The sequence below is a fragment of the Hyla sarda genome, chromosome 4, assembly GCF_029499605.1.
Source record: "Hyla sarda isolate aHylSar1 chromosome 4, aHylSar1.hap1, whole genome shotgun sequence".
Taxonomy (NCBI): Eukaryota; Metazoa; Chordata; class Amphibia; order Anura; family Hylidae; genus Hyla; species Hyla sarda.
In genome coordinates, this window is record NC_079192.1 from 400,361,878 (window position 1) to 400,385,955 (window position 24,078).

Here is a 24,078-nt window from a genome sequence, read left to right on the forward strand (position 1 = left end):
ATTTTTATTTATTTTTTTTTAAATCAACTGATGATAGAGAGTTAAACAGATTTGTAAATTACTTGTATTCAAAAATCTTAATCCTTCCAGTACTTATTAGCTGCTGAATACTACAGAGGAAATTCTTTTCTGTTTGGAACACAGAGCTCTCTGCTGACATCACAAGCACAGTGCTCTCTGCTGACATCTCTGTCCATTTTATGAACTGTCCAGAGTAGGAAAAAAATCCCCATAGCAAACATATGCTGCTCTGGGCAGTTCCTAAAATGGATAGAGATGTCAGCAGAGAGCACTGTGTTCCAAAAAGAAAACCATTTCCTCTGTAGTATTCAGCAGCTAATAAGTACTGGAAGGATTAAGATTTTTTTTTATAGAAGTAAGTAACAAATCTGTTTAACTTTCTGGCTCCAGTTGATTAAAAAAGAGTTTTCCACCGGAGTACCCCCTTAATTCATATCAAATCAATATGTGTGGTAGGAAACCTATATAAGCTCTATTTGTTAAGTTGCAAACTCTTTTTCAAACTGTTGTAAAACTACAACTCCCAACATTCCCCTACAATATCAGGTTGTAGTTTTGCAGGCTGCTGTACTTCTTATCTTGACTGTGTAAGACGAGTGATTTCATCTGTGTTGTAACCCTACAGGTTGTAGAGGTCTATGGCCTCCTTGCTCTGGGAATGTCTCTATGGAATCAGCTTGTGGTCCCAGTCCTGTTTATGGTGTTCTGGCTCGTCCTTTTCGCACTTCAGATCTACACGTACTTCAGTACACGGGACCAGCCAACTTCCCGTGAGAGGCTGCTGTTCCTCTTTCTTACAAGGTATGTTTAGAAGACACTTTATACTTTTTTATTATACAACTTTTTTATTATACAATACTTTTTTATATATCAACTGGCTCCGAAAAATAAAAAGATTTGTAAATTACTTCTATTAAAAAATCTTAATCCTTCCAATAGTTATTAGCTTCTGAAGTTGAGTTGCTGGTTTCTGTCTAACTGCTCTCTTATGACTCACATCCCGGGAGCTGTGCAGTTCCTATGGGGATATTCTCCCATCATGCACAGCTCCCGGGACGTGACATCATCAGTGAGCATTTAGACAGAAAACTTCAGAAGCTAATAACTTTTGGAAGGATTAAGATTTTTTAATAGAAGTAATTTACAAATCTGTTTTAACTTTCCGGAGCCAGTTGATATATATAAAAAAAAAGGTTTTGCCTGGAATACCCCTTTAATCCTTCCAGTACTTATCAGCTGCTGTATACTAACGAGGAAGTTCTTTTCTTTCTGAATTTCTTTTCTGTCTGACCACAGTGCTCTCTGCTGACACCTCTGTCCATGTCAGGAACTGTCCAGAGCAGGATTGGTTTGATATGGGGATTTTCTCCTGCTCTGGACAGTTCCTGACATGGACAGAGGTGTCAGCAGAGAGCACTGTGGTCAAACAAAGGAAATTCAAAAAGAAAAGAACTCCCTGTGGAGCATACAGCAGCTGATAAGTACTGGAAGAATTAAGATTTTTAAATAGAAGTAATTTACAAATTAAAAAACTTTGTCTCATCAGTTCATTAAAGAAAATGTTTTCAAGCAAAGTACCACTTTTAAATGTACTGTTGATGGTGCCTAAGGGGTTAATACACTGCTCAAAAAAATAAAGGGAACACTAAGATAACACATCCTAGATCTGAATGAATGAACTAATCGTATGAAATACTTTCGTCTTTACATAGTTGAATGCGCTGACAACAAAATCACACAAAAATTATCAATGGAAATCAAATTTATCAACCCATGGAGGTCTGGATATGGAGTCACACTCAAAATCACAGTGGAAAACCCCACTACAGACCGATCCGACTTTATGTAATGTCCTTAAAACAAGTCCCAATGAGGCTCAGTAGTGTGTGTGGCCTCCAAGTGCCCATATGACCTCCCTACAACGCCTGGGCATGATCCTGATGAGGTGGGGGATGGTCTCCTGAGGGATGTCCTCCCAGACCTGGACTAAAGCATCCGCCAACTCCTGGACAGTCTGTGGTGGATGGAGCGAGACATGACGTCCCAGATGTGCTCAATCGGATTCAGGTCTGGGGAACGGGCGGCCAGTCCATAGCATCAATGCCTTCCTCTTGCAGGAACTGCTGACACACTCCAGCCACATGAGGTCTAGCATTGTCTTGCATTAGGAGGGACCCAGGGCCATCCGCACCAGCATATGGTCTCACAAGGGGTCTGAGGATCACATCTCAGTACCTAATGGCAGTCAGGCTACCTCTGGCAAGCACATGGAGGACTGTGCGGCCCCCCAAAGAAATGCCATCCCACACCATTACTGACCCACCGCCAAACTGGTCATGCTGGAGGATGTTGCAGGCAGCAGAACGTTCTCCACGGCATCTCCAGACTAATAGCTCGTGGCACTGATCGCGGTGCCGCGTGCTATTAACCCTTTACACGCGGCGTTCAAAGTTTAACGCCGCGTCTAAAGTGAAAGTACACTAATGCCAGTTGGCTCAGGGTTCTGTTCGGGATGCTGCGATTTCGCCGTGGCTATCCCGAACAGCTGTAGGACAGCAGGAGGGTCCCCTACCTTCCTCCTCGCTGTCCGATCGCCGAATGACTGCTCTGTGCCTCATCCAGGCATGAGCAGTCAAGCGGCAGAATTACTGATCAATGGTTTCCTATGAGAAACCATTGATCAATGTAAAAAAGTGTGTGAAGTTTTATAGCCCCCTATGGAAGCTATAACATTGCAAAAAAAAAAAAAAAAGGGGGGGGAAAAAAAGTGAATAAAGATAATTTAACCCCTTCCCTAATAAAAGTTTGAATCGCCCCCCTTTTCCCATTTAAAAGAAAAAGTGTAAATAAAAATAAACGTATGTGATATCACCGCATGAGGAAATGTCCGATTTATAAAAATATATAGTTAATTAAACCGCACAGTCAATGACGTACGCGCAAAAAATTCCAAAGTCCAAAATAGCGTATTTTTGGTCACTTTTTTATATAATGAAAAAATGAATAAAAAGCGATCAATACAAAAATGGTACCGCTAAAAACTTCAGATCACGAGGCAAAAAATGAGCCCGTACACGGAAAAATAAAAAAGTTATAGGGGTCAGAATGACAATTTTAAACGTATAAATTTTCCTGCATGTTGTTTTTTCCAGAAGTACGACAAAATCAATTCTACATAAGCACGGAATAATTTTAATCGTGTGGACCTACAGAATAATAAGGTGTAATTTTTACCGAAAAATTTACTGTGTAGAAACGGAAGCCCCACAAAGTTACAAAATGGCGATTTTTCTTCAATTTTGTCACACAATGATTTTTTTTTCTGTTTCGCTGTAGATTTTTGGGTTAAATGACTTATCTCATTACAAAGTAGAATTGGTGGCGCAAAAAATAAGCCATCATATGGATTTTTAGGTGCAAAAATTAAAGGGTTATGATTTTTAAAAGGTAAGGAGGAAAAAACGAAAGTGCAAAAAACGGAAAAACCCTCCGATCCCAAGGGGTTATCCAGGATTAGATAAACCGGGCTGATTTCTTAAAAATCACCCCCACTCTTGGCCTCAGGTTATGTGTGGTATTGCAGCACTCTTCCTTTGAGGTAAATGGAGCCATGTTGTAATACCACACACAGCATGAGGACAGGTGAAGTTGGCTCTGTGTGTCTATTCCTGGGTAACTCCTTTTTAACAACAAGCTTGTCAACTGTTTCCAATGCAAGCAGAATTAAGAGTGCAGCTCTGGAGTATAATACAGGTTGAAAAGTAATGAAAAGGTATACAGTCACTTGTTTTCTGATGGGAATGTTTTCCACCAGAGTACCCCTTGGAATTTAGGATATTGAGATACACACACACACACACACACACTCACCCACCACACTGTATTTGTCACTGCATTCCAAGGTCCGGATCTCAGCGTGGACGCATGATGGTAGCGCCCAGAGACAACGCCGGCAGTTTAGCACGTAAGTGCGGGGCTTCTTCCGGGCTCCGAGGCCGGAAGAAGCACGTACTCACGTGCGAAACTGCTGGCGTTGCCTCTGAGCGCAACCATCATGCGTCCACGCTGAGATCCAGTCACCTGTGATAGATATATAGATAGATATATAGATATATATATATATATATATATATATATATATATATATATATATATATATATATATATATATATATATAATATTATAATATATTACACAGTGGTCCCTCATAAATACCGTGATACCAAATATGTGTATCACTGTATTTTTGTAACTTATGGCGGTTCCACGGTATATAGCGGTATTTCTTTCACCCCCCCAATCATGTTACCCGCCAGCGCTGTTCTGCTCCTTACATGACAGTGTGCTCAGCCTATCACTGGCCGGGGCGGGACGTGGCTGTGGCCGGTGATAGGCTGACGGCTCTCAGACGTTCCAGTCCCCAGGAACAGCGGGAGGCCGACGTAGGTAAAAGTTTATTTTGTTTATCTTTTGCAGCCCGGGCATAGGGATACAGCGTACAGCAGTGGTCTCCAACCTGCGGACCTCCAGCTGTTGCGCCGGGCATGCTGGGAGTTGTAGTTTTGCAACATCTGGAGGTCCACAGGTTGGAGACCACTGACGTACAGTATAGAGTTCCAGCGCCAGTATAGAGTTCCAACAACAAAGAGGAGGAGGGCAGTGCTTGTGGGTGACACATGTGAGTAGTACCCCGCTGGGCTGATAATTAATTGGGGGGGGGGAACAGAACAGCGCTGGCAGGTAACATGATTTGGGGGCAGCAGAACAGCGCTGGCAGGTCACATAGAATTAGTTCCCCGATGTGGGGACAGCGCAGCGCTGGGCTGCTAATTCATTCCCAAGGGGGAGGGGCCCAACCGGTATTGCGGTATGGGAAAAATTCATATTGTGCAGCACAAAAATTTTAGGATTCGGTATGAACCGGTATACCACCCAGCCCTAGTCCCTCAACATATGATGGTAATCCGTTCCAAATGAACCATCGTTAGTTGAAACCATTGTATGTTGAGGGATCTGTGCAATGTAAAGTATAGGAAGTTATACTCACCTGTCCCTGCCGCTCCGGACCGTCACCGCTGCCCTGGATGTCGCCCTCCATCGCTGTTGCCGCGTTCCCGGGGTGTCCCCACCGCTCCGGACTGTCTCTGCTGGCCGGGATCGTCGCTCTTCATCGCCGCCATTACGTCGCTCCGCACGCCGCTCCTATTGGATGACGGAACGGCGTGCGCGGTGATGTGATGACGACAGAGAGCAACGGTGATGCAGCGGAGCCCGAAGAGGACGGTCCGGTACGTCGGGGACAGGTGAGTTATCATCACCGGAGCACACGGGGCACCTTAAATGGCTATCCGGTGGCAGCTGAAGCAGTCTGCGCTGCCGGATAGCCATTTATGCGATGGCCTCGACATACCAAAGCATCGTATGTTGATGCTGCCTCTGAGAGACCATCGTATGGGGAAATGATCGTGCGTCGGGGCCATCGTAGGTTGGGGATCACTGTATGTGTGTGTATGTATATATATATGTGTGTGTGTGTATATATATATATATATATATATATATATATATATATATATATATATATATATATATATATATATATATAATATATGTGTATATGTATGTATGTGTGTATATATATATGTATGTATGTATGTATGTATGTATGTGTGTGTGTATGCATGCAAGAAATCAATTTGGACACAGCCATATAGTTTCTTCATAAGTTATATATCCAATAGGCCTGGTATTCTGTGTGTTGATATTAATCTATCCAGAAGATGGGTGAGGGGTCCTTCTGATGTCACTCCTCATATCCATCACGGATAATTTGCCTTATATTTATATTAGTTGCTAAGGTGTAGCTGATGTAAAGCAGATAACATAAGTGACCTGTCAGACACCGACCTCAGTTCCCGGCCTGGAATGCTACTTCTCACATTCCAGAAATATCCAGGAGATGAACCTACACGACGACTTATAAACTAACCAGGACCTAAGTACATGCAGTCATTCAATGGTAACATACACAGGAACATTATCCTACTAATATTTCTTACATGTTATTTCAGGGTTTATTTTTCTTTTGTATATATTAGCGTGCACCCCTGGTAGGTTATACCAGAGGTTTACTTTTAAAACAGTTTGTTTGTTTAGTTAGTTTTAGTTGTTTAGTTAGTTATGTCGTTAGTTATGTAGTTAGTTTAGTTATTTAGTTGGTTAGTTTATTTGGTTGGTTATTTGGTTGGTTGGCATGTTGGTTGGTTGGCATGTTGGTTGGTTGGTTATTTGGTTGGTTGGTTGGTTATTTGGTTGGTTGGTTGGTTATTTGGTTGGTTGGTTGGTTATTTGGTTGGTTGGTTATTTGGTTGGTTGGTTGGTTATTTGGTTGGTTGGTTGGTTATTTGGTTGGTTGGTTGGTTATTTGGTTGGTTATTTGGTTGGTTGGTTATTTGGTTGGTTGGTTATTTGGTTGGTTGGTTGGTTATTTGGTTGGTTGGTTGGTTATTTGGTTGGTTGGTTGGTTATTTGGTTGGTTGGTTGGTTATTTGGTTGGTTGGTTATTTATCATTACTAGCAATCATTTAACCCCTTAAGGACGCAGGACGTAAATGTACGTCCTGGTGAGGTGGTACTTAACGCACCAGGACGTACATTTACGTCCTAAGCATAACCGCGGGCATCGGAGCGATGCCCGTGTCATGCGCGGCTGATCCCGGCTGCTGATCGCAGCCAGGGACCCGCCGGCAATGGCCGACGCCCGCGATCTCGCGGGCGTCCGCCATTAACCCCTCAGGTGCCGGGATCAATACAGATCCCGGCATCTGCGGCAGTTCGCGATTAAAATGAACGATCGGATCGCCCGCAGCGCTGCTGCGGGGATCCGATCATTCATAACGCCGCACGGAGGTCCCCTCTCCTTCCTCCGTGCGGCTCCCGGCGTCTCCTGCTCTGGTCTGTGATCGAGCAGACCAGAGCAGAAGATGACCGATAATACTGATCTGTTCTATGTCCTATACATAGAACAGATCAGTATTAGCAATCATGGTATTGCTATGAATAGTCCCCTATGGGGACTATTCAAGTGTAAAAAAAAATGTAAAAAAATGTAAAAGTAAAAAAAAAGTGAAAAATCCCCTCCCCCAATAAAAAAGTAAAACGTCCGTTTTTTCCTATTTTACCCCCAAAAAGCGTAAAAAACATTTTTTATAGACATATTTGGTATCGCCGCGTGCGTAAATGTCCGAACTATTAAAATAAAATGTTAATGATCCCGTACGGTGAACGGCGTGAACGAAAAAAAATTTAAAAAGTCCAAAATTCCTACTTTTTTAATACATTTTATTAAAAAAAAAATTATAAAAAAATGTATTAAGTTTTTTATATGCAAATGTGGTATCAAAAAAAAGTACAGATCATGGCGCAAAAAATGAGCCCCTATACCGCCGCTTATACGGAAAAATAAAAAAGTTATAGGTCATCAAAATAAAGGGATTATAAACGTACTAATTTGGTTAAAAAGTTTGTGATTTTTTTAAGCGCAACAATAATATAAAAGTATATAATAATGGGTATCATTTTAATCGTATTGACCCTCAGAATAAAGAACACACGTCATTTTTACCAGAAATTGTACGGCGTGAAAACAAAACCTTCCAAAATTAGCAAAATTGCGTTTTTCGTTTTAATTTCCCCACAAAAATAGTGTGTTTTGGTTGCGCCATACATTTTATGATATAATGAGTTATGTCATTACAAAGGACAACTGGTCGCGCAAAAAACAAGCCCTCATACTAGTCTGTGGATGAAAATATAAAAGAGTTATGATTTTTAGAAGGCGAGGAGGAAAAAATAAAAACGTAAAAATTAAATTGTCTGAGTCCTTAAGGCCAAAATGGGCTGAGTCCTTAAGGGGTTAATTACATTTACTGTTCAGGGTTATGCAATTGCATAGCAATGATCAGTGATATCGGCGCTCGGCTTTTACAGTATGTTTGAGGCGCAGCAGGGGCTCTGAACACCATATCCTACAGTTCAGCCATATCAGGTGGCCCGGTCTGATCAATCACGTTTTCCTTTACATCATGTGGACGGCTGGGTACCTGTACGTCACTAACCTGTAGAAGAAATGACACCAGGATGCACAATTTTCTACTAGGAAACCATGGGCCCTGGCAGTTATGTGAATGTTAGCCCATTACATGGAGGTTGCACATTATAATTTACAAAACTAAGGGCCCTATTACACAAGATGATTATCGGGCACACAGGCTGGTATCGCCTTGTGTAATAGGGTCAGTGTTCAGCCGACAAATGAGCATCATCGCTCATTGCCCACCCATCTTACTATGTAATAGGGGAGTTGCATCCAGTGACTCTAGTAATTGTTTGTGCAGCCTTATTAGGCTCTTTAAATGAATGCAGATCTATGAGATTTACTGATCTAGCTTGTTTTGTGGCTTGGATCATCCAACAGGGACCTTTAACCCCTTATGGACTCAGCCCATTTGGGCCTTAAGGACAATTTTATTTTTACCTTTTCGTTTTTTCCTCCCCGCCTTCAAAAAATCATAAATCTTTTTTATATTTTCATCCACAGACTAACGGGGCCCCGGCACTGCCTCGTTGTGCGCTGGCTAATGTACGCCCCCTCCCCATACACCTCAATGGGAGAGGCGGGGAGGCATCTCCCATAGAACTACATGGAGTAGGTGGCAGGGCCGTGGCCCAGTGCCGGAGATCGCGGGGGGTCCCAGCAGTCGGACCCCCGCGATCAAACACTTATCTCCTATCCTGTGTATAGGGGATAAGTGTTATATCACTGCAGATGTCCTTGAAGACCACTTGGAAATGCGCTGTCTCCATAGATGGCAATGCATTTCTGAGCTGATTCCGCAGAAAGAATTGACATGTTCCTTTTTTCTGCGGAGTCTGGAATTTGAATTTCTACAGCAGCAGATGTTTCCAGCGCAGAAATTCTGCTATGTGAACAGTGCAGCAAAATCCCATTGAAATCCAGCACGGAAATTCCATCATGTGAACGTAGCCTTAGGGGGTGTGCATAACAGCATACTTGTTGACCGATTCCATTGACAGCTGACAGAATTGTGATTGTAGCTCTGAAGTAAAATACAAGCTGTAATTTAGTATTAAAACAATAGCAATGCACAAAGTTAGTTAACATGTTATGTAAATTATATGTAGAATTGTTCTAGAAGGAGGGCATAGACTTTTATTTTAATTTTACTATCTTTTTAGAGGGTCAAGAACTGTGCGGTAGCCCGTGACTCTTCTCTGCCACCCTGCGGTAGATTCTGCAGATGTTGGGGTGTGTGTGTGTATGTATGTGTGTGTATGTGTATATGTATATATGTGTATATATATATATATATATATATATATATATATATATATATATATATATATTAATATATATATATATTAATATATATAATATTTATTAGTGCTGGGCGGTATACAGGTATGAACCGGATACCGTTTTTTTTTTTTTTCTCACACGGTATGAATTTTTGCCCATACCGCTATACCGGTCGGGCCCCTGCCCCACCCTCCGAGTCAATAAAAAAAATTAAACTTACCCGTAATGGGGGTGGTCCGGGCCATCCATCCTTCCTGTAGTGTCCGGCGGCATTCCGGGTGGAGGGTGAACCGGTCCGGGCTGTCCTTCTTCTCCGGGGGTCCTCTTCTCCACTCCGGGCAGGCTCCGGCCTAGTACGCTGCATAGACGCAGTCTACGTCAGGTGCGTCGCTGCGCACGGACGTCACTGCGCAGCAATGTCTATGCAGCGTTACTAGGCCAGAGCCTGCCCGGAGTGGAGAAGAGGACCCCCGGAGAAGAAGGACAGCCCGGACCGGTTCACCCTCCACCCGGAATGCAGCAACTGGGAAGGGGAGTCAGGGTTCTGGGATGGACTGGGGTCTGTATAATATACTATACCTACAGTAGGCCCTCCACCTGTTGAGGCCCTCAAGCTGTTGCAAAACTACAACTCCTAGCATGCCCGGACAGCCAACGGCTGTCCGGGCATGCTGGGAGTAGTAGTTTTGCAACAGCTGGAGGCACCCCTAGTTGGGAAACACTGACATATACTATACACTACTATATAGTCCAACATGCTGGGAGTTGTAGTTTTGCAACAGCTGGAGGCACCCCTTGTTGGGAAACACTGACATATAATATACACTACTATATAGTCCAACATGCTGGGAGTTGTAGTTTTGCAACAGCTGGAGGCACCCCTAGTTGGGAAACACTGACCTATACTATACACTACTATATAGTCCAACATGCTGGGAGTTGTAGTTTTGCAACAGCTGGGGCTGTAGGGTTGTTTGTTACATCTATTTAAAAGGGTTCTCCACTGCCCCAGTGTTCAGATCATTTAGTTCCAAAAGCCCATTTAGTTCCGCTATGCCACCTCAATGCAAGTCTCAATGTAAAAAAAAAAAAATACAGTGAAATACCGTGATACTTTAGAAAAAAACGTGATACTCATTTTTGGTCATATCGCCCAGCACTAATAAAATATATATATATATTTCTGTGATTGATGTGATCCTTAGTAAAAGTCTTGACTTTTAATAATATTTTTCTGAAACGCTCGCCCCCAGTCAGTGCCCACCTCACATGCTGTATTGCACCACAGGGATTCACAGAATCTTATCTTGTAAGATTCATCATAGCTCCAGCAATAAATTCTTCAAATCTGTTGTGTGGTCCTGGGTTTTGACAGTAAACAGTCCTGGTTTCCATGCGCTACGCGCTGTACGTGACCCATTTACTGTTCAGCAAATGTTCACTCATTTTCCACCTAAAAATTCTGACATCTGACAAACCAGATGGGAACCGAGAGAGTCCGACCTGTTATATTGCAAATACATTTCTATAATGCAAACTAATCCAAAAAAGAAAGGTTACCGGCACTGCAGCCGCTCCTGCAATAGTAATACGCCTGAATGCACCTGGGATTCACTTGTACGCCCGCAATAAAGACTATACAACCACTGAAACTAGAAAACATACAGAAAGTAGCTCGGAGCACTCACCCGGTCGCTTCTTGTTCCAGTTAAAATCCGAATTCTATCATCTTCTGATGTTAGGGAGGCGGTAGATGGTAACGGGGGAGTTCAGACACTGGCCACGGACCGTGTCACGCCGCTTAGCACTTTGTCAGGCCGGCCTCTACATTTCTATGATGCATCTATTGTGCTTTTGTTTTCAGATTTATTTAATCATTACTACTTATTTATTTTTATTTATGGTTTTACTATATCTATTTAAAGCGTACGGTCATATTGCCCCAAAAAAAGGGGGTTACCCAGTACCCAATCCTGATCATGTGCACATAATTTTATGTCTTGGACCAATATATGCCTAACAAATATCATTTATATGTTGCTCACTTGCTTTTTTGTCTTGCCTTGTGGAGGGGGGCGTGTCCATCTCTCTCCCTCACTGTGATGACTCATCTGCTCTGAGTCTGGGAGCAGCCTGGCAGTCTGCAAATCACTGCACAGTAGTTTTTATGCCTACATTTCTATCTGTTCCTAGTATTCTGGATGCTAATCAACATAGCTGTCATTATGTGTGTCATTCAGCTTTCACAGACTCTGATCAGCTTCTTTGTCATTCAGGAGTCAGAGGAAGCTTTGTCTGTTCAAGTATGCTGGGAGTTGTAGTTTTGCATTGCAACAGCTGGAGCTGCAGTGCTTGTAAAGCACTGTTATAGCAGTGTTTCCTTTAGCTGTTGCAAAACTACAACTCCCAGCATGCCCACACATCCTTTTGTCTGTAGTTTAGCAAGAGCTAGAGGCACACAGCTGGAGAATACACAGCTCTAAAACAGTTTTACAAAGATTGTACCCCCAGCTGTTGCAAAACTACAAATCCTGTACTGGTACAATAGGGCTTTCCTATGCTGGATACCAAAACAATTTATGGCCGGTATCCAGTGTGCTGCAAAATACAGAGTAGTCTGTCTACATAAAGACAGATGACCCCTAGTGGCGGCTATTTTCATTTTTTATATATATATATTAGAGGTGCACCGAAATGGAAATTTCAGAACCGAAACGAAACCGAAATAAAAAAAAAATGTCCGTCCGAAACAGATACCGAAAATGACTTCTCCCCGTCTTCTGGTAAAATGCAGCGCTCCGCTCATTAGATTAGATTGGATTCCCCCACATTAGATTGCCAGCTCCCCCACATTAGGTCGGGAGTTCCCCCACAATAGTAGGCAGCTCCCCCACAATAGTAGGCAGCTCCCCCACAATAGTAGGCAGCTCCCCCACAATAGTAGGCAGCTCCCCCACAATAGTAGGCAGCTCCCCCACAATAGTAGGCAGCTCCCCCACAATAGTAGGCAGCTCCCCCACAATAGTAGGCAGCTCCCCCACAATAGTAGGCAGCTCCCCCACAATAGTAGGCAGCTCCCCCACAATAGTAGGCAGCTCCCCCACAATAGTAGGCAGCTCCCCCACAATAGTAGGCAGCTCCCCCACAATAGTAGGCAGCTCCCCCACAATAGTAGGCAGCTCCCCCACAATAGTAGGCAGCTCCCCCACAATAGTAGGCAGCTTCCCAAATTAGGTCAGCATTTCCCCCAACAATAGTAGGCAGCTCCCCCCACATTAGGTCAGCAGTTCCCCCACAATAGTAGGCAGGTTCCTCACATTAGGTCAGCATTTCCCCCACAATAGTAGGCAGCTCCCCCCAACAATATTTGGCAGCTCCCCCCACATTTGTAGGCAGCTCCCCCCCCCCACAATATTAGGCAGCTCCCTCCCCCCCCACAATATTAGGCAGCTCCCTCCCCCTCCCCACAATATTAGGCAGCTCCCCCCCCTCCACAATATTAGGCAGCTCCCTCCCCCCCCCCACAATATTAGGCAGCTCCCTTCCCCCCCCCCCCCCCACAATATTAGGCAGCTCCCTCCCCACAATATTAGGCAGCTCCCCCCCCACACACACACACACATTTGTAGGCAGCTCCCCCCCACATTAGGTCAGCAGTTCCCCCACAATAGTAGGCTGCTTCCCCCCACCCCACAGACATACAGCTTCCAGTCATATACAGTGTATGGCTGGAGGCTGTATGTCTGTACTGCTGCCCCCACAGTGTTCCGGTCACTGCTCCTCTGGCCCGGGGTCACATCTACTGCTATGGCCTATGGACCATAGCAGTAGGTGCCGGGACCGGGGGAGCGGTGACCGGAACACTGAACAAGATGACACGGTCACTTACCAGGCCCCGGCCGGCCTGCGTTCTCATGCGACGATCCTGCGGTCCTCCTGCGTCTCTATGGTTGTCAGTGACGTCCCGTGCGTACGACCATAGAGGCGGAGAAGCAAAGGACCGAAGGAGGATCGCGGGAGGACGCCGGGGAATGGTGAGTGACCGCCGGACATCCTTATGTCCCGAAAAGATTTTTCGGGACACAGGGATGTCCGGGATAGGAATACTTCTTTTTATGTGCCCGGGCCGGCTCCCGTGTGTGGCTGCAGGCGGGGGCCGGCCAGAGCATATAAAAACTAATACTGTATACTAAAAACCAGGGGGCCTCCAGCTGTTGTGAAACTACAACTCCCAGCATGCCCGGACCGGCAAAGTCTGTCCGGGCATGCTGGGAGTTGTAGTTTCACAACAGCTGGAGGCCCCCTGGTTTTTAGTGCACAGTATTAGTTTTTATATGCGCTGGCCGGCCCCCGCCTGCAGCCACACACGGGAGCCGGCCCGGGCACATAAAAAGAATTATTCCTAATCCTATCCCGGAGAGCGCAACCCCCCCCCCCCCCCCCCCCAGATGTAGCGGCCGGCCCCCCCTGCACCGCCCACGAGTGCCTCTGCCACTGGCAGTGTTTGTAACTTGTGCTGTGGGCGGGCAGGGGAGGTGGGTCATTATCGGCAGATTTTTAGTTGTTTCCACATTTTGCCGAAATAGCTATTTTCGGCCGATATGTATCGGCCGCCGATATATCGGTGCATCCCTAAAATATATATATATATATATATATATATATATATATATATATATATATATATATATATATATATATATATATATATATATTTATTAATTAATATATATATATATATATATATATATATATATATATATATATATATATATATTTATTAATTAATTAATATATATATATATATATATATATATATATATATATATATATATATATTTATTAATATAGAGTATATAATATATAATTTTTTTTTTTTTTTTTTTTTTACGCACCAGGACGTACATTTTTTTTTGTTCTATACATAACTGCATCATTGGAGTGATGCTCGGGTCATGCGTGGCAGGTCCCGGCTGCTGATAGCAGCCAGGGATCCGCCGGTAATGGCGGACATCCGCGTTCGCGCGGATGTCTGCCATTAACCCCTCAGATGCCGTGATAAATACAGATCCGATCATCTAAAACGCCAGCCGGAGGTCCCCTAACCTGCCTCCGCTGCCTTCAACGGGTCTTCTGCTCTTGTCTGAGATCGAGCAGACCAGAGCAGAAGATGACCGATAACACTGATCAGTGCTATATCCTATGCATGGCACTGAACAGTATTAGCAATCAAATGATTGCTATAAATAGTTCCTTATGGGGACTATTAAAGTGGAAAAATAAAAGTGGAAAAATTTGAAAAATCCCCTCCCCCAATAAAAATGTAAATTGTCCTTTTTTCCCCATCTTAACCCCAAAAAGTATTTTAAAAAAAAGTTTTAATAAACAAACATATTTGGTATCGATGCATGCCTAAATATCCGAACGGAATAAAGAAAACCTCCATTTTACCGTAAAATGTACAGCATGAAAGCAGAACCTTCCAAAATTTGCTAAATTGCGGTTTTCTTATCAATTTCCCCACACAAATAGTAGTATTTTTTTTGGTTGTGCCATTAATTTTATGGTAAAATGAATGATGTCATTACAAAGGACAACTGGTCACACAAAAAACAAGCCCTCATACTAGTCTGTGGATGAAAACATAAGAGTTATGATTTTTAGAAGGCGAGGAGGAAAAAACGAAAACTTAAAAATAAAATTGTCCTTAAGGTCCAAATGGGCTGAGTCCTTAAGGGGTTAATGTAATTATTAGTTACTAATAATAATAATTTAGATTATCATTCTGATTATTATTATCATAGAAAATATCTCCAGTTTTGTTTCATAGTCATCTTTATGTGTGGGAGGCTGTCCGGGCATGCTGGGAGTTGTAGTTTTGCAACAGCTGGTGGCACACTGTTGGGAAATGCTGGTCTAGACCAGGCGCAGGCAACCTTCGGGACTGCAGATGTTTTGGACTACATCTCCCATGAAGCTCTTTCAGCCAAAATGCTGACAAGGCATCATGGGAGATGTAGTCCAAAACATATGCAATGCCGAAGGTTGCCTGCGCCTCGTCTAGACAATGGTCTTAAAGGGGTATTCCAGGAAAAAACTTTTTTTCTTTATATCAACTGGCTCCAGAAAGTTAAGCAGATTTGTAAATTACTTTTATTAAAAAATCTTAATCCTTTCAGTAATTATCAGCTGCTGAAGTTGAGTAGTTCTTTTCGGTCTGGCAACAGTGCTCTCTGCTGACATCTGTTTGTTTGTCTCGGGAACTGCACAGAGTAGAAGAGGTTTGCTACGGGGATTTGCTTCTAAACTGGACAGTTCCCGAGACACGTGTCATCAGAGAGCACTTAGACAGAAAAGAACAACTCAACTTCAGAAGCTCATAAGTACTGAAAGGATTAAGATTTTTTAATAGAAGTAATTTATATATCTGTTTAAAGGGGTATTCCAGGCAAAAACTTTTTTAAATACCGTATATACTCGAGTATAAGCCGAGTTTTTCAGCACGATTTTTCGTGCTGAAAACACCCCCCTCGGCTTATACTCGAGTGAACTCCCCCACCCGCAGTGGTCTTCAACCTGCGGACTTCCAGAGGTTTCAAAACTACAACTCCCAGCAAGCCAGGGCAGCCATCGGCTGTCCGGGCTTGCTGGGAGTTGTAGTTTTGAAACCTCCGGAGGTCCGCGGGTTGAAGACCACTGCGGCCTTCAACATCATCCAGCCCCCTCTCACCCCCTTTAGTTCTGAGTACTCACCTCCGCTCGGCGCTGGTCCGGTCCTGCAGGGCTGTCCGGTGAGGAGGTGGTCCGGTGAGGAGGTGGTCCGGGCTGCTATCTTCACCGGGGAGGCCTCTTCTAAGCGCTTCGGGCCCGGCCTCAGAATAGTCACGTTGCCTTAACAACGACGCAGATGCGTCGTTGTCTAGGCAACGGCTCTATTCCGGGCCGGAAGCGCGGAGAAGAGGCGCCCCCGGTGAAGATAGCAGCCCGGACCACCTCCTCACCGGACCACCTCCTTACCGGACAGCCCTGCAGGACCGGACCAGCGCCGAGCGGAGGTGAGTACTCAGAACTAAAGGGGGTGAGAGGGGGCTGGATGATGTTGAAGGCCGCAGTGGTCTTCAACCTGCGGACCTCCGGAGGTTTCAAAACTACAACTCCCAGCAAGCCCGGACAGCCGATGGCTGCCCGGGCTTGCTGGGAGTTGTAGTTTTGAAACCTCTGGAGGTCCGCATGTTGAAGGCCGCAGTGGTCTTCAACCTGCGGACCTCCGGAGGTTTCAAAACTACAACTCCCAGCAAGCCCGGACAGCCGATGGCTGCCCGGGCTTGCTGGGAGTTGTAGTTTTGAAACCTCTGGAGGTCCGCATGTTGAAGGCCGCAGTGGTCTTCAACCTGCGGACCTCCGGAGGTTTCAAAACTACAACTCCCAGCAAGCCCGGACAGCCGATGGCTGCCCGGGCTTGCTGGGAGTTGTAGTTTTGAAACCTCTGGAGGTCCGCAGGTTGAAGACCACTGAGGGCGAATGATGAGAAGAGGATGATGAAGGGGGGTGTGTGGGATGATGAAGGGTGGTGTGGGGATGATGAAGGGGGGTGGGGATGATGAAGGGGGGGGGGTGTGGGATGATAAGGGGATGTGTGGGATGATGACAAGGGGATGATGAAGGGGGGATGTGTGGGATAAGGGGATGTGTGGGATGATGACAAGGGGATGATGAAGGGGGGATGTGTGGGATAAGGGGATGTGTGGGATGATGACAAGGGGATGATGAAGGGGGGATGTGTGGGATGATGACAAGGGGATGATGAAGGGGGGATGTGTGGGATGATAAGGGGATGTGTGGGATGATGACAAGGGGATGATGAAGGGGGGATGTGTGGGATGATAAGGGGATGTGTGGGATGATGACAAGGGGATGATGAAGGGGGGATGTGTGGGATGATGAGGATGTTAATGACGGGTCTGGATGATGACAGGGGATGATGACAGGGCTTATACTCGAGTCAATAACTTTTCCTGGGATTTTGGGTTGAAATTAGGGGTCTCGGCTTATACTCGGGTCGGCTTATACTCGAGTATATACGGTATATATCAACTGGCTCCGGAAAGTTAAACAGATTTGTAAATTACTTCTATTAAAAAATCTTAATCCTTCCAATAGTTATTAGCTTCTGAAGTTTTCTGTCTAACTGCTCAATGATGATGTCACGTCACGGGAGCTGTGCATGATGGGAGAATATCCTTTGCATGATGGGAGAATATCCCCATAGGAGCTGGACAGCTTCCAGGACGTGAGTCATCAGAGAGCACTTAGACAGAAAACAAAACTCAACTTCAGAAGCTAATAACTATTGGAAGGATTAAGATTTTTTAAAAGAAGTAATTTACAAATCTGTTTAACTTTCCGGAGCCAGTTGATATATAAAAAAAAGTTTTTGCCTGGATAACCCCCTTTAACTTTCTGGAGCCAGTTGAATATATATATATGTTTTATAGTCATCTTTACATATACATATATATATATACATCTTCTGCGCAAATCTCAGTTGTAATAGTTTGCTGCAGCGTATCAGTGCAGGATTGTCTGGACTGGATCCAATTGTACAAAACTTTAGCTGTAAGTCATTCTGTTCTGTAGGGGTTTTTATTTCGGCTTTACCATGTAAATGTTTCAGTTCACTGACAGCAGAGATCTTAAAATGGTAAAAAATTACTCCAATTTCTGGACACCCAATTCTACAACTTTCTAATAAACGTGTGTGTGTGTGTGTGTGTGTGTGTGTGTGCTTTTATCATCATTATCATCATCATCATTATTACCATCATCATTATTACCATCATCATTATTACCATCATCATTATCATCATTATCATTATCATCATTATCATTATCATTATCATCATTATTATCATCATCATTATTATTATCATTATTATCATTATCATCATTATCATCATTATCATCATTATCCTCATTATCCTCATTATTATCATCATTATCATTATTATCATTATCATCATTATCATTATCATTATTATCCTCATTATTATCATCATTATCATTATTATCATTATCAATTATCATTATTATCATCATTATTAGCGATGAGCGAACTTACAGTAAATTCGATTCGTCACGAACTTGTCGGCTCGGCGGTTGCTGACTTTTCCTGCATAAATTAGTTCAGCTTTCCGGTGCGCCGGTGGGCTGAAAAAGGTGGATACATTCCTAAGAAAGAGTCTCCTAGGACTGTATCCACCTTTTCCAGCCCACGGGAGCACCTGAAAGCTGAACTAATTTATGCAGGATAAGTCATCAACTGCCGAGCCGAGAAGTTCGTGACTAATAGAATTTACTGTAAGTTCGCTCATCTCTAATCATTATTTTTATTATAATTTTTATCATTTTTATTATAATTTTTATCATTATTATCACCATTATTATAACCACCATTATTATTATAATAATCATCATTATTATTATCATCATTATTACCATTATTATTATCATCATCATTATCATTACCATTATTATCATCATTTATTATTATTACCATTATTATTAGAGATGAGCGAACTTACAGTAAATTCGATTCGTCACGAATTTCTCGGCTCGGCAGTTGATTACTTATCCTGACATAAATTAGTTCAATTTTCCGGTGCTCCGGTGGGCTGGAAAAGGTGGATACAGTCCTAGGAGACTCTTTCCTAGGACTGTATCCATCTTTTCCAGCCCACGGGAGCACCTGAAAGCTGAACTAATTTATGCAGGAAAAGTCATCAACTGCCGAGCCGAGAAGTTCGTGACAAATCGAATTTACTGTAAGTTCGCTCATCTCTAATTATTATCATCACCATTATTATTATTATTATTATTATTATTATTATTATTATTATTATTAATAATCTCTACATTTTGTGTCCTGACAGTATTGCTGAGTGTTGTAGTACTCCGTACTCTCTCCTCGGTTTGGTTTTTACCGTTTCCTTCATGGCTCTTGGAGTGCTGACCCTCTGCAAGTTTTATCTGCAAGGATATCGTGCATTCATGAATGATCCTACAATGAACAGGTGAGTAGACAGTGCCCTTCCATCTTGTGTCTCTTTACATCAGTGTTACCCAACTAGTGCGCCTCCAGCTGTTGCAAAACTACAACTCCCAGCATGCCCGACAGCCGAAGGCTGTCGGGCATGCTGGAGTTGTAGTTTTGCAACAGCTGGAGGCACCCTGGTTGGGAAACCCTGCTTTACATTGTTACACCATTGGGGGGGTAGTACTATGGGGTCGCACGGTTGTTTGAGGGGAATGTCTTCATGATTGTTCATTACTTCTCTTTCTCTAGAGGAATGACTGAGGGGGTGACCCTGCTCATCCTCGCTGTACAGACCGGACTGATCGAGTTACAGGTGGTCCATCGTGCTTTCCTCCTCAGCATTATCCTCTTCATAGTGGTGGCCTCCATTCTGCAGTCTATGCTGGAGATTGCCGATCCTATTGTCCTGGCCCTGGGAGCGTCTCGAGACAAGTAAGTAGAGTTACTTTCTGCTTATGTCTGGTAAGTGCCAGGCTGAGTTACGCACCTTTTTATGTTTTATTTTTATCCTGTAGGAGTCTGTGGAAGCATTTCCGAGCGGTCAGCCTCTGCTTGTTCCTCCTGATTTTCCCTTCTTACATGGCCTACATGATCTGTCAGTTCTTCCATATGGATTTCTGGCTCCTGATAATCATTTCCAGCAGTATCCTTACTTCTCTTCAGGTAACCGTATCTAACGTCTTTTCTGTGTGCGATCCTTAAAGGTCTCATATACACAAAAATCCCCCATAGGGTACCCAGGGTATTTAAATCACAAATTCCAATTCCTTTCAGGGTCAAAGACCCCCCAACTAGGGTCACCCTTTTAAAACTTCACTTTTATTTATTATATTAAAATTAAACCAAATTATAGTGCAAAAGTAATACAAAAAGAAGTGTGTTTTAAAAGCACAATATATGGGATTGGATTGGTCCAATAATGGTTCCACTAATTTAATTTTCACTCAGGCTTCTATGTTAGGGACTCTTTATCCCATTTATCTGGGTCCCAAGACTCCAATTTCAACGGTCCACACCACATAGAGCTTCCTATATTCTAGATCTACCAATTCCCAATATTGCTAGTTAAAATTAATTACTCCCTAGCATCCCCCCCGACGTTTCGCTGGCAAGACCCAGCTTTATCAAGGTATAGGACACTATAGGGGTCTTTGTCCCAGATGGGTCTTCGACCCTGAAAGGAATTGGAATTTGCGATCCTTAAAGGGGTACTCTGGAGGGGGGAAAAGTTAAGTTCAAATCAATTGATGCCAGAAAGTTGTACAGATTTATAAATTACTTCTACTATTAAAAAAAAAAATCTTAATCCTTCCAGTACTTATAAGCTGCTGTATGTTCCAGAGGAAGATGTTTAGTTCTTTTCTGTCTGACCACAGTGCTCTCTGCTGACACCTCTGTTTGTGTCAGTAACTGTCCAGAGCAGGAAAATATCCCCATGGCAAACTGTTCCTGGCAAGGACAGAGGTGGCAGCAAAGAGCACTGTGGTCAGACTAAAGAACTACACAACTTCCTCTGGAGCATTACAGCAGCTAAGTACTGGAAGGATTAAGATTTTTGAATAGAAGTCATTTACAAATCTGTATAATTTTCTGGCATTAGTTACTTCTCTGGAGTAACACTTTAAAGGGGTTTTCCAGTGAAAAACTACAGTGGTCCCTCAAGTTACAATAGTAGTTGGTTCCAGGACGACCATTGTATGGTGAAACCATTGTATATTGAGACCATAACTCTATGGAAACCTGGTAATTGGTTCTGAAGCCCAAAATGTCATCCAAAAATAGGAAAAAGTGAGGATTAAAGACAAATAAGTAGATCACTAATAGCGATAAAGCAAATCCTTATATATAAAAGTAATAAAGATCTGCTGGGAGCTGTAATCACTGTCTATGTAGGGGACAGGAGCTCCTTCAGGGTCCTGTACAGAACACAGTGTCCTAAAAATAACATGGAGCCGCCCCCACCTGGTGTCCAAAGGAGCAGCTAACCCTGGGACAGGTAAAGAGTACAGAACATGTAATACCTCCCCGTACTGTAGGAGGCGCTACCAGACAGCCAGTCAGTGCATGCACTTCAGTAATACAGGTAAAGAGTACAGAACATGTAATACCTCCCTGTACTGTAGGGGGCGCTACCAGACACCAGTCAGTGCATACACTTCAGTTATACAGGTAAAGAGTACAGAACATGTAATACCTCCCCGTACTGTAGGGGGCGCTACCAGACACCAGTCAGTGCATGCACTTCAGTAATTACAGGGGTTTTACCAGTGAAATGCCCATTCTGATTGGTCGGTTCTTCCAGCCATTGACATGTCTCACAGATCTGGACTGTCCGTATCATTGTATGTTGAGTCTGGTTTCAAGTTACAATGGTCCAGAAAAGACCATTGTATGTTGGAACTATTGTATGTTGAGGCCATTGTAAATTGAGGGATTACTGTATTCCCCCTATCATCATAAATGTGTGACAGATGGGAGTGTGACTCCCGGCACCCCATCTGATCAGCTGATGGATGGGGCTGTGATGCTGCACATTCTTCGCTGTTTGCCATTCATTTGCTTGTAACTACCTGGTACTGGAGCTCAGTCCTATTTAGGTTAATAGCACTCATCTGCAGTACTCAAATGTAGAGGTTTGGTGCTGTGCCTTTTGAACAAAGAGGACACTCTCTTGCTGGAGCACCACAGCCCCTTTTAGCTAAACAGTAGAAAACCTCAATAATCTGATACTGGTAATAGAAAGCTGGACTGGGAATCTGGCAGAATTCCTTGAACCTAGGTTATTGCAGTACAGCTGGATCACATACGAGCAGTAGTGATAGAGGAAACAATATTCTTTATTGTGGACAATGTATTTGCAGAGGAGACTCCTCTCTGTGTCTGTTACTTTTTACATTATACAGTAGATCAGTGTTGTCCAAACCGGGTGGCTCCGGCTGTTGCAAAACTACAATTCCCAGCATGCCCGGACAGCCTTTGGCTGTCCGGGCATGCTTGGAGTTGTAGTTTTGCAACAGCTGGGGGCACCCTGCTTGGGAAACACTGCAGTAGATTTTTTATGTATAAAATATATATGTGTATGTATATATGTATACCTCAAATAAATATATATATATATATATATATATATATATATATATATATATATATTATACTAATTCGTTAGCCTGTATTTGTGGGAGGGGCGGATGTACCTTTTAAGAACCCGCGGCTGTTCTAGTACTCCACACGGTGCGTTCGTCACATGATGTTCGCAAGTCAGCTGATGGGAAGGAGGAAGTGGCATCCATCCGGGTGGTGAGTATGTCTGTCTGCGCTCCCGATTCCCGTAACTACGATCATCGGGTGGTAAGTATGAGTTACGGTGGAGACCGGGAGCCGGGCGGATGTATTCAACACCTCGTTCTGCACCAGCCTCGGCCCGCCGGTTGCGCTGTCGGTATTTACGTACAGCGGGTGCGTACTTCAGAGCCCAACATAAAGTTCAGCTTGAGCCGGCACAGGCAGAGGGTAGGTGTTATTGGACGAGCAGGTGATTATTGGGGTTAAGAGGCTGGGTCCTGGGCAGCGGCGGTGCAGATCCGGCACGTATCCTTATGGGTCTATGCTGTCGCCACTGGGTCTCCATCACTGTTCATGGGCAAGACTGGCTCGGCCCCCTGTCTGTGTCAGGGGTTAAGCATTCTGATGTACACATTGCTTCTTTTATAGCCTATTGTAAAGATATTACAGGGTCGCAGGGGGTTGTTATCTTCGCTCTCCCCTCCTTTTTGTATGTTATATTTCTTTCATCCTCGCAGTAGTAGCATCAGTCCTCTGCAAGAGGGGAGTGACTATCTATTCAGGCTTACCACGCTCTTATTGTCATGGATATGGAATTCTTGGTTCATGACATCGGCATAAGCTATGAGGGTTGATTCTCTGCATATGTTCATAGTTTGTTCCATGTATACGTTCATATAGTTATTCGGTGCATATGCTCTTAGTTTGTTTGGAGATACGACATGGCTTTCCTGCTTGCAGGCAGGGAGTGTCTTGCGTTTTTGCTGGGCGTGCACTTGTAGCGTTTGTGCGGTGCATACGTTTGTAGGGTTGGTGCTGTACGTGCACTGGTAGCTTTTGTACTGTACATACGCTCGTAGCATTTATACTGTACATACGCTCGTAGCATTAATGTTGTTCATACACTCAGTCTATACTGTACATACGCCCATAGCAGTTATGCTGTACAAGCGTTTGTTCTGTGCATACGCTCATATAATTTGTTCTGTGCATAAGCGCATATAGTTTGTTCTGTGCATATGCGCATATAGTTTGTTCTGGGCATACGCTCATATAGTTTGTTCTGTGCATATAGTTTGTTCTGTGCATACGTGCATATAGTTCTGTGTATACGCGCATATAATGTGTTCTGTGCATACACTCGGGGAGATTTATCAAAACCTGTCCAGAGGAAAAGTTGCTGAGTTGCCCATAGCAACCAATCAGATCGCTTCTTTCATTTTGCAGAAGCCTTGTGAAAAATGAAAGAAGCGATCTGATTGGTTGCTATGGGTAACTCAGCAACTTTTCCTCTGGACAGGT

At 43.6% G+C, this 24,078-nt stretch overlaps 1 protein-coding gene across 1 annotated transcript in view; it reads left to right on the forward strand.

Annotated features, from left to right (window-relative positions):
- Positions 1-24,078, forward strand: part of RNF145 (ring finger protein 145) — a 70,030-nt gene that overhangs the window by 39,870 nt on the left and 6,082 nt on the right. Inside the window, exons 6-9 of the mRNA XM_056517344.1 lie at positions 647-822; positions 19,331-19,471; positions 19,744-19,926; positions 20,010-20,157. Coding sequence (XP_056373319.1) covers positions 647-822; positions 19,331-19,471; positions 19,744-19,926; positions 20,010-20,157 — 648 coding nt within the window. The remainder of the gene's footprint in view (positions 1-646; positions 823-19,330; positions 19,472-19,743; positions 19,927-20,009; positions 20,158-24,078) is intronic.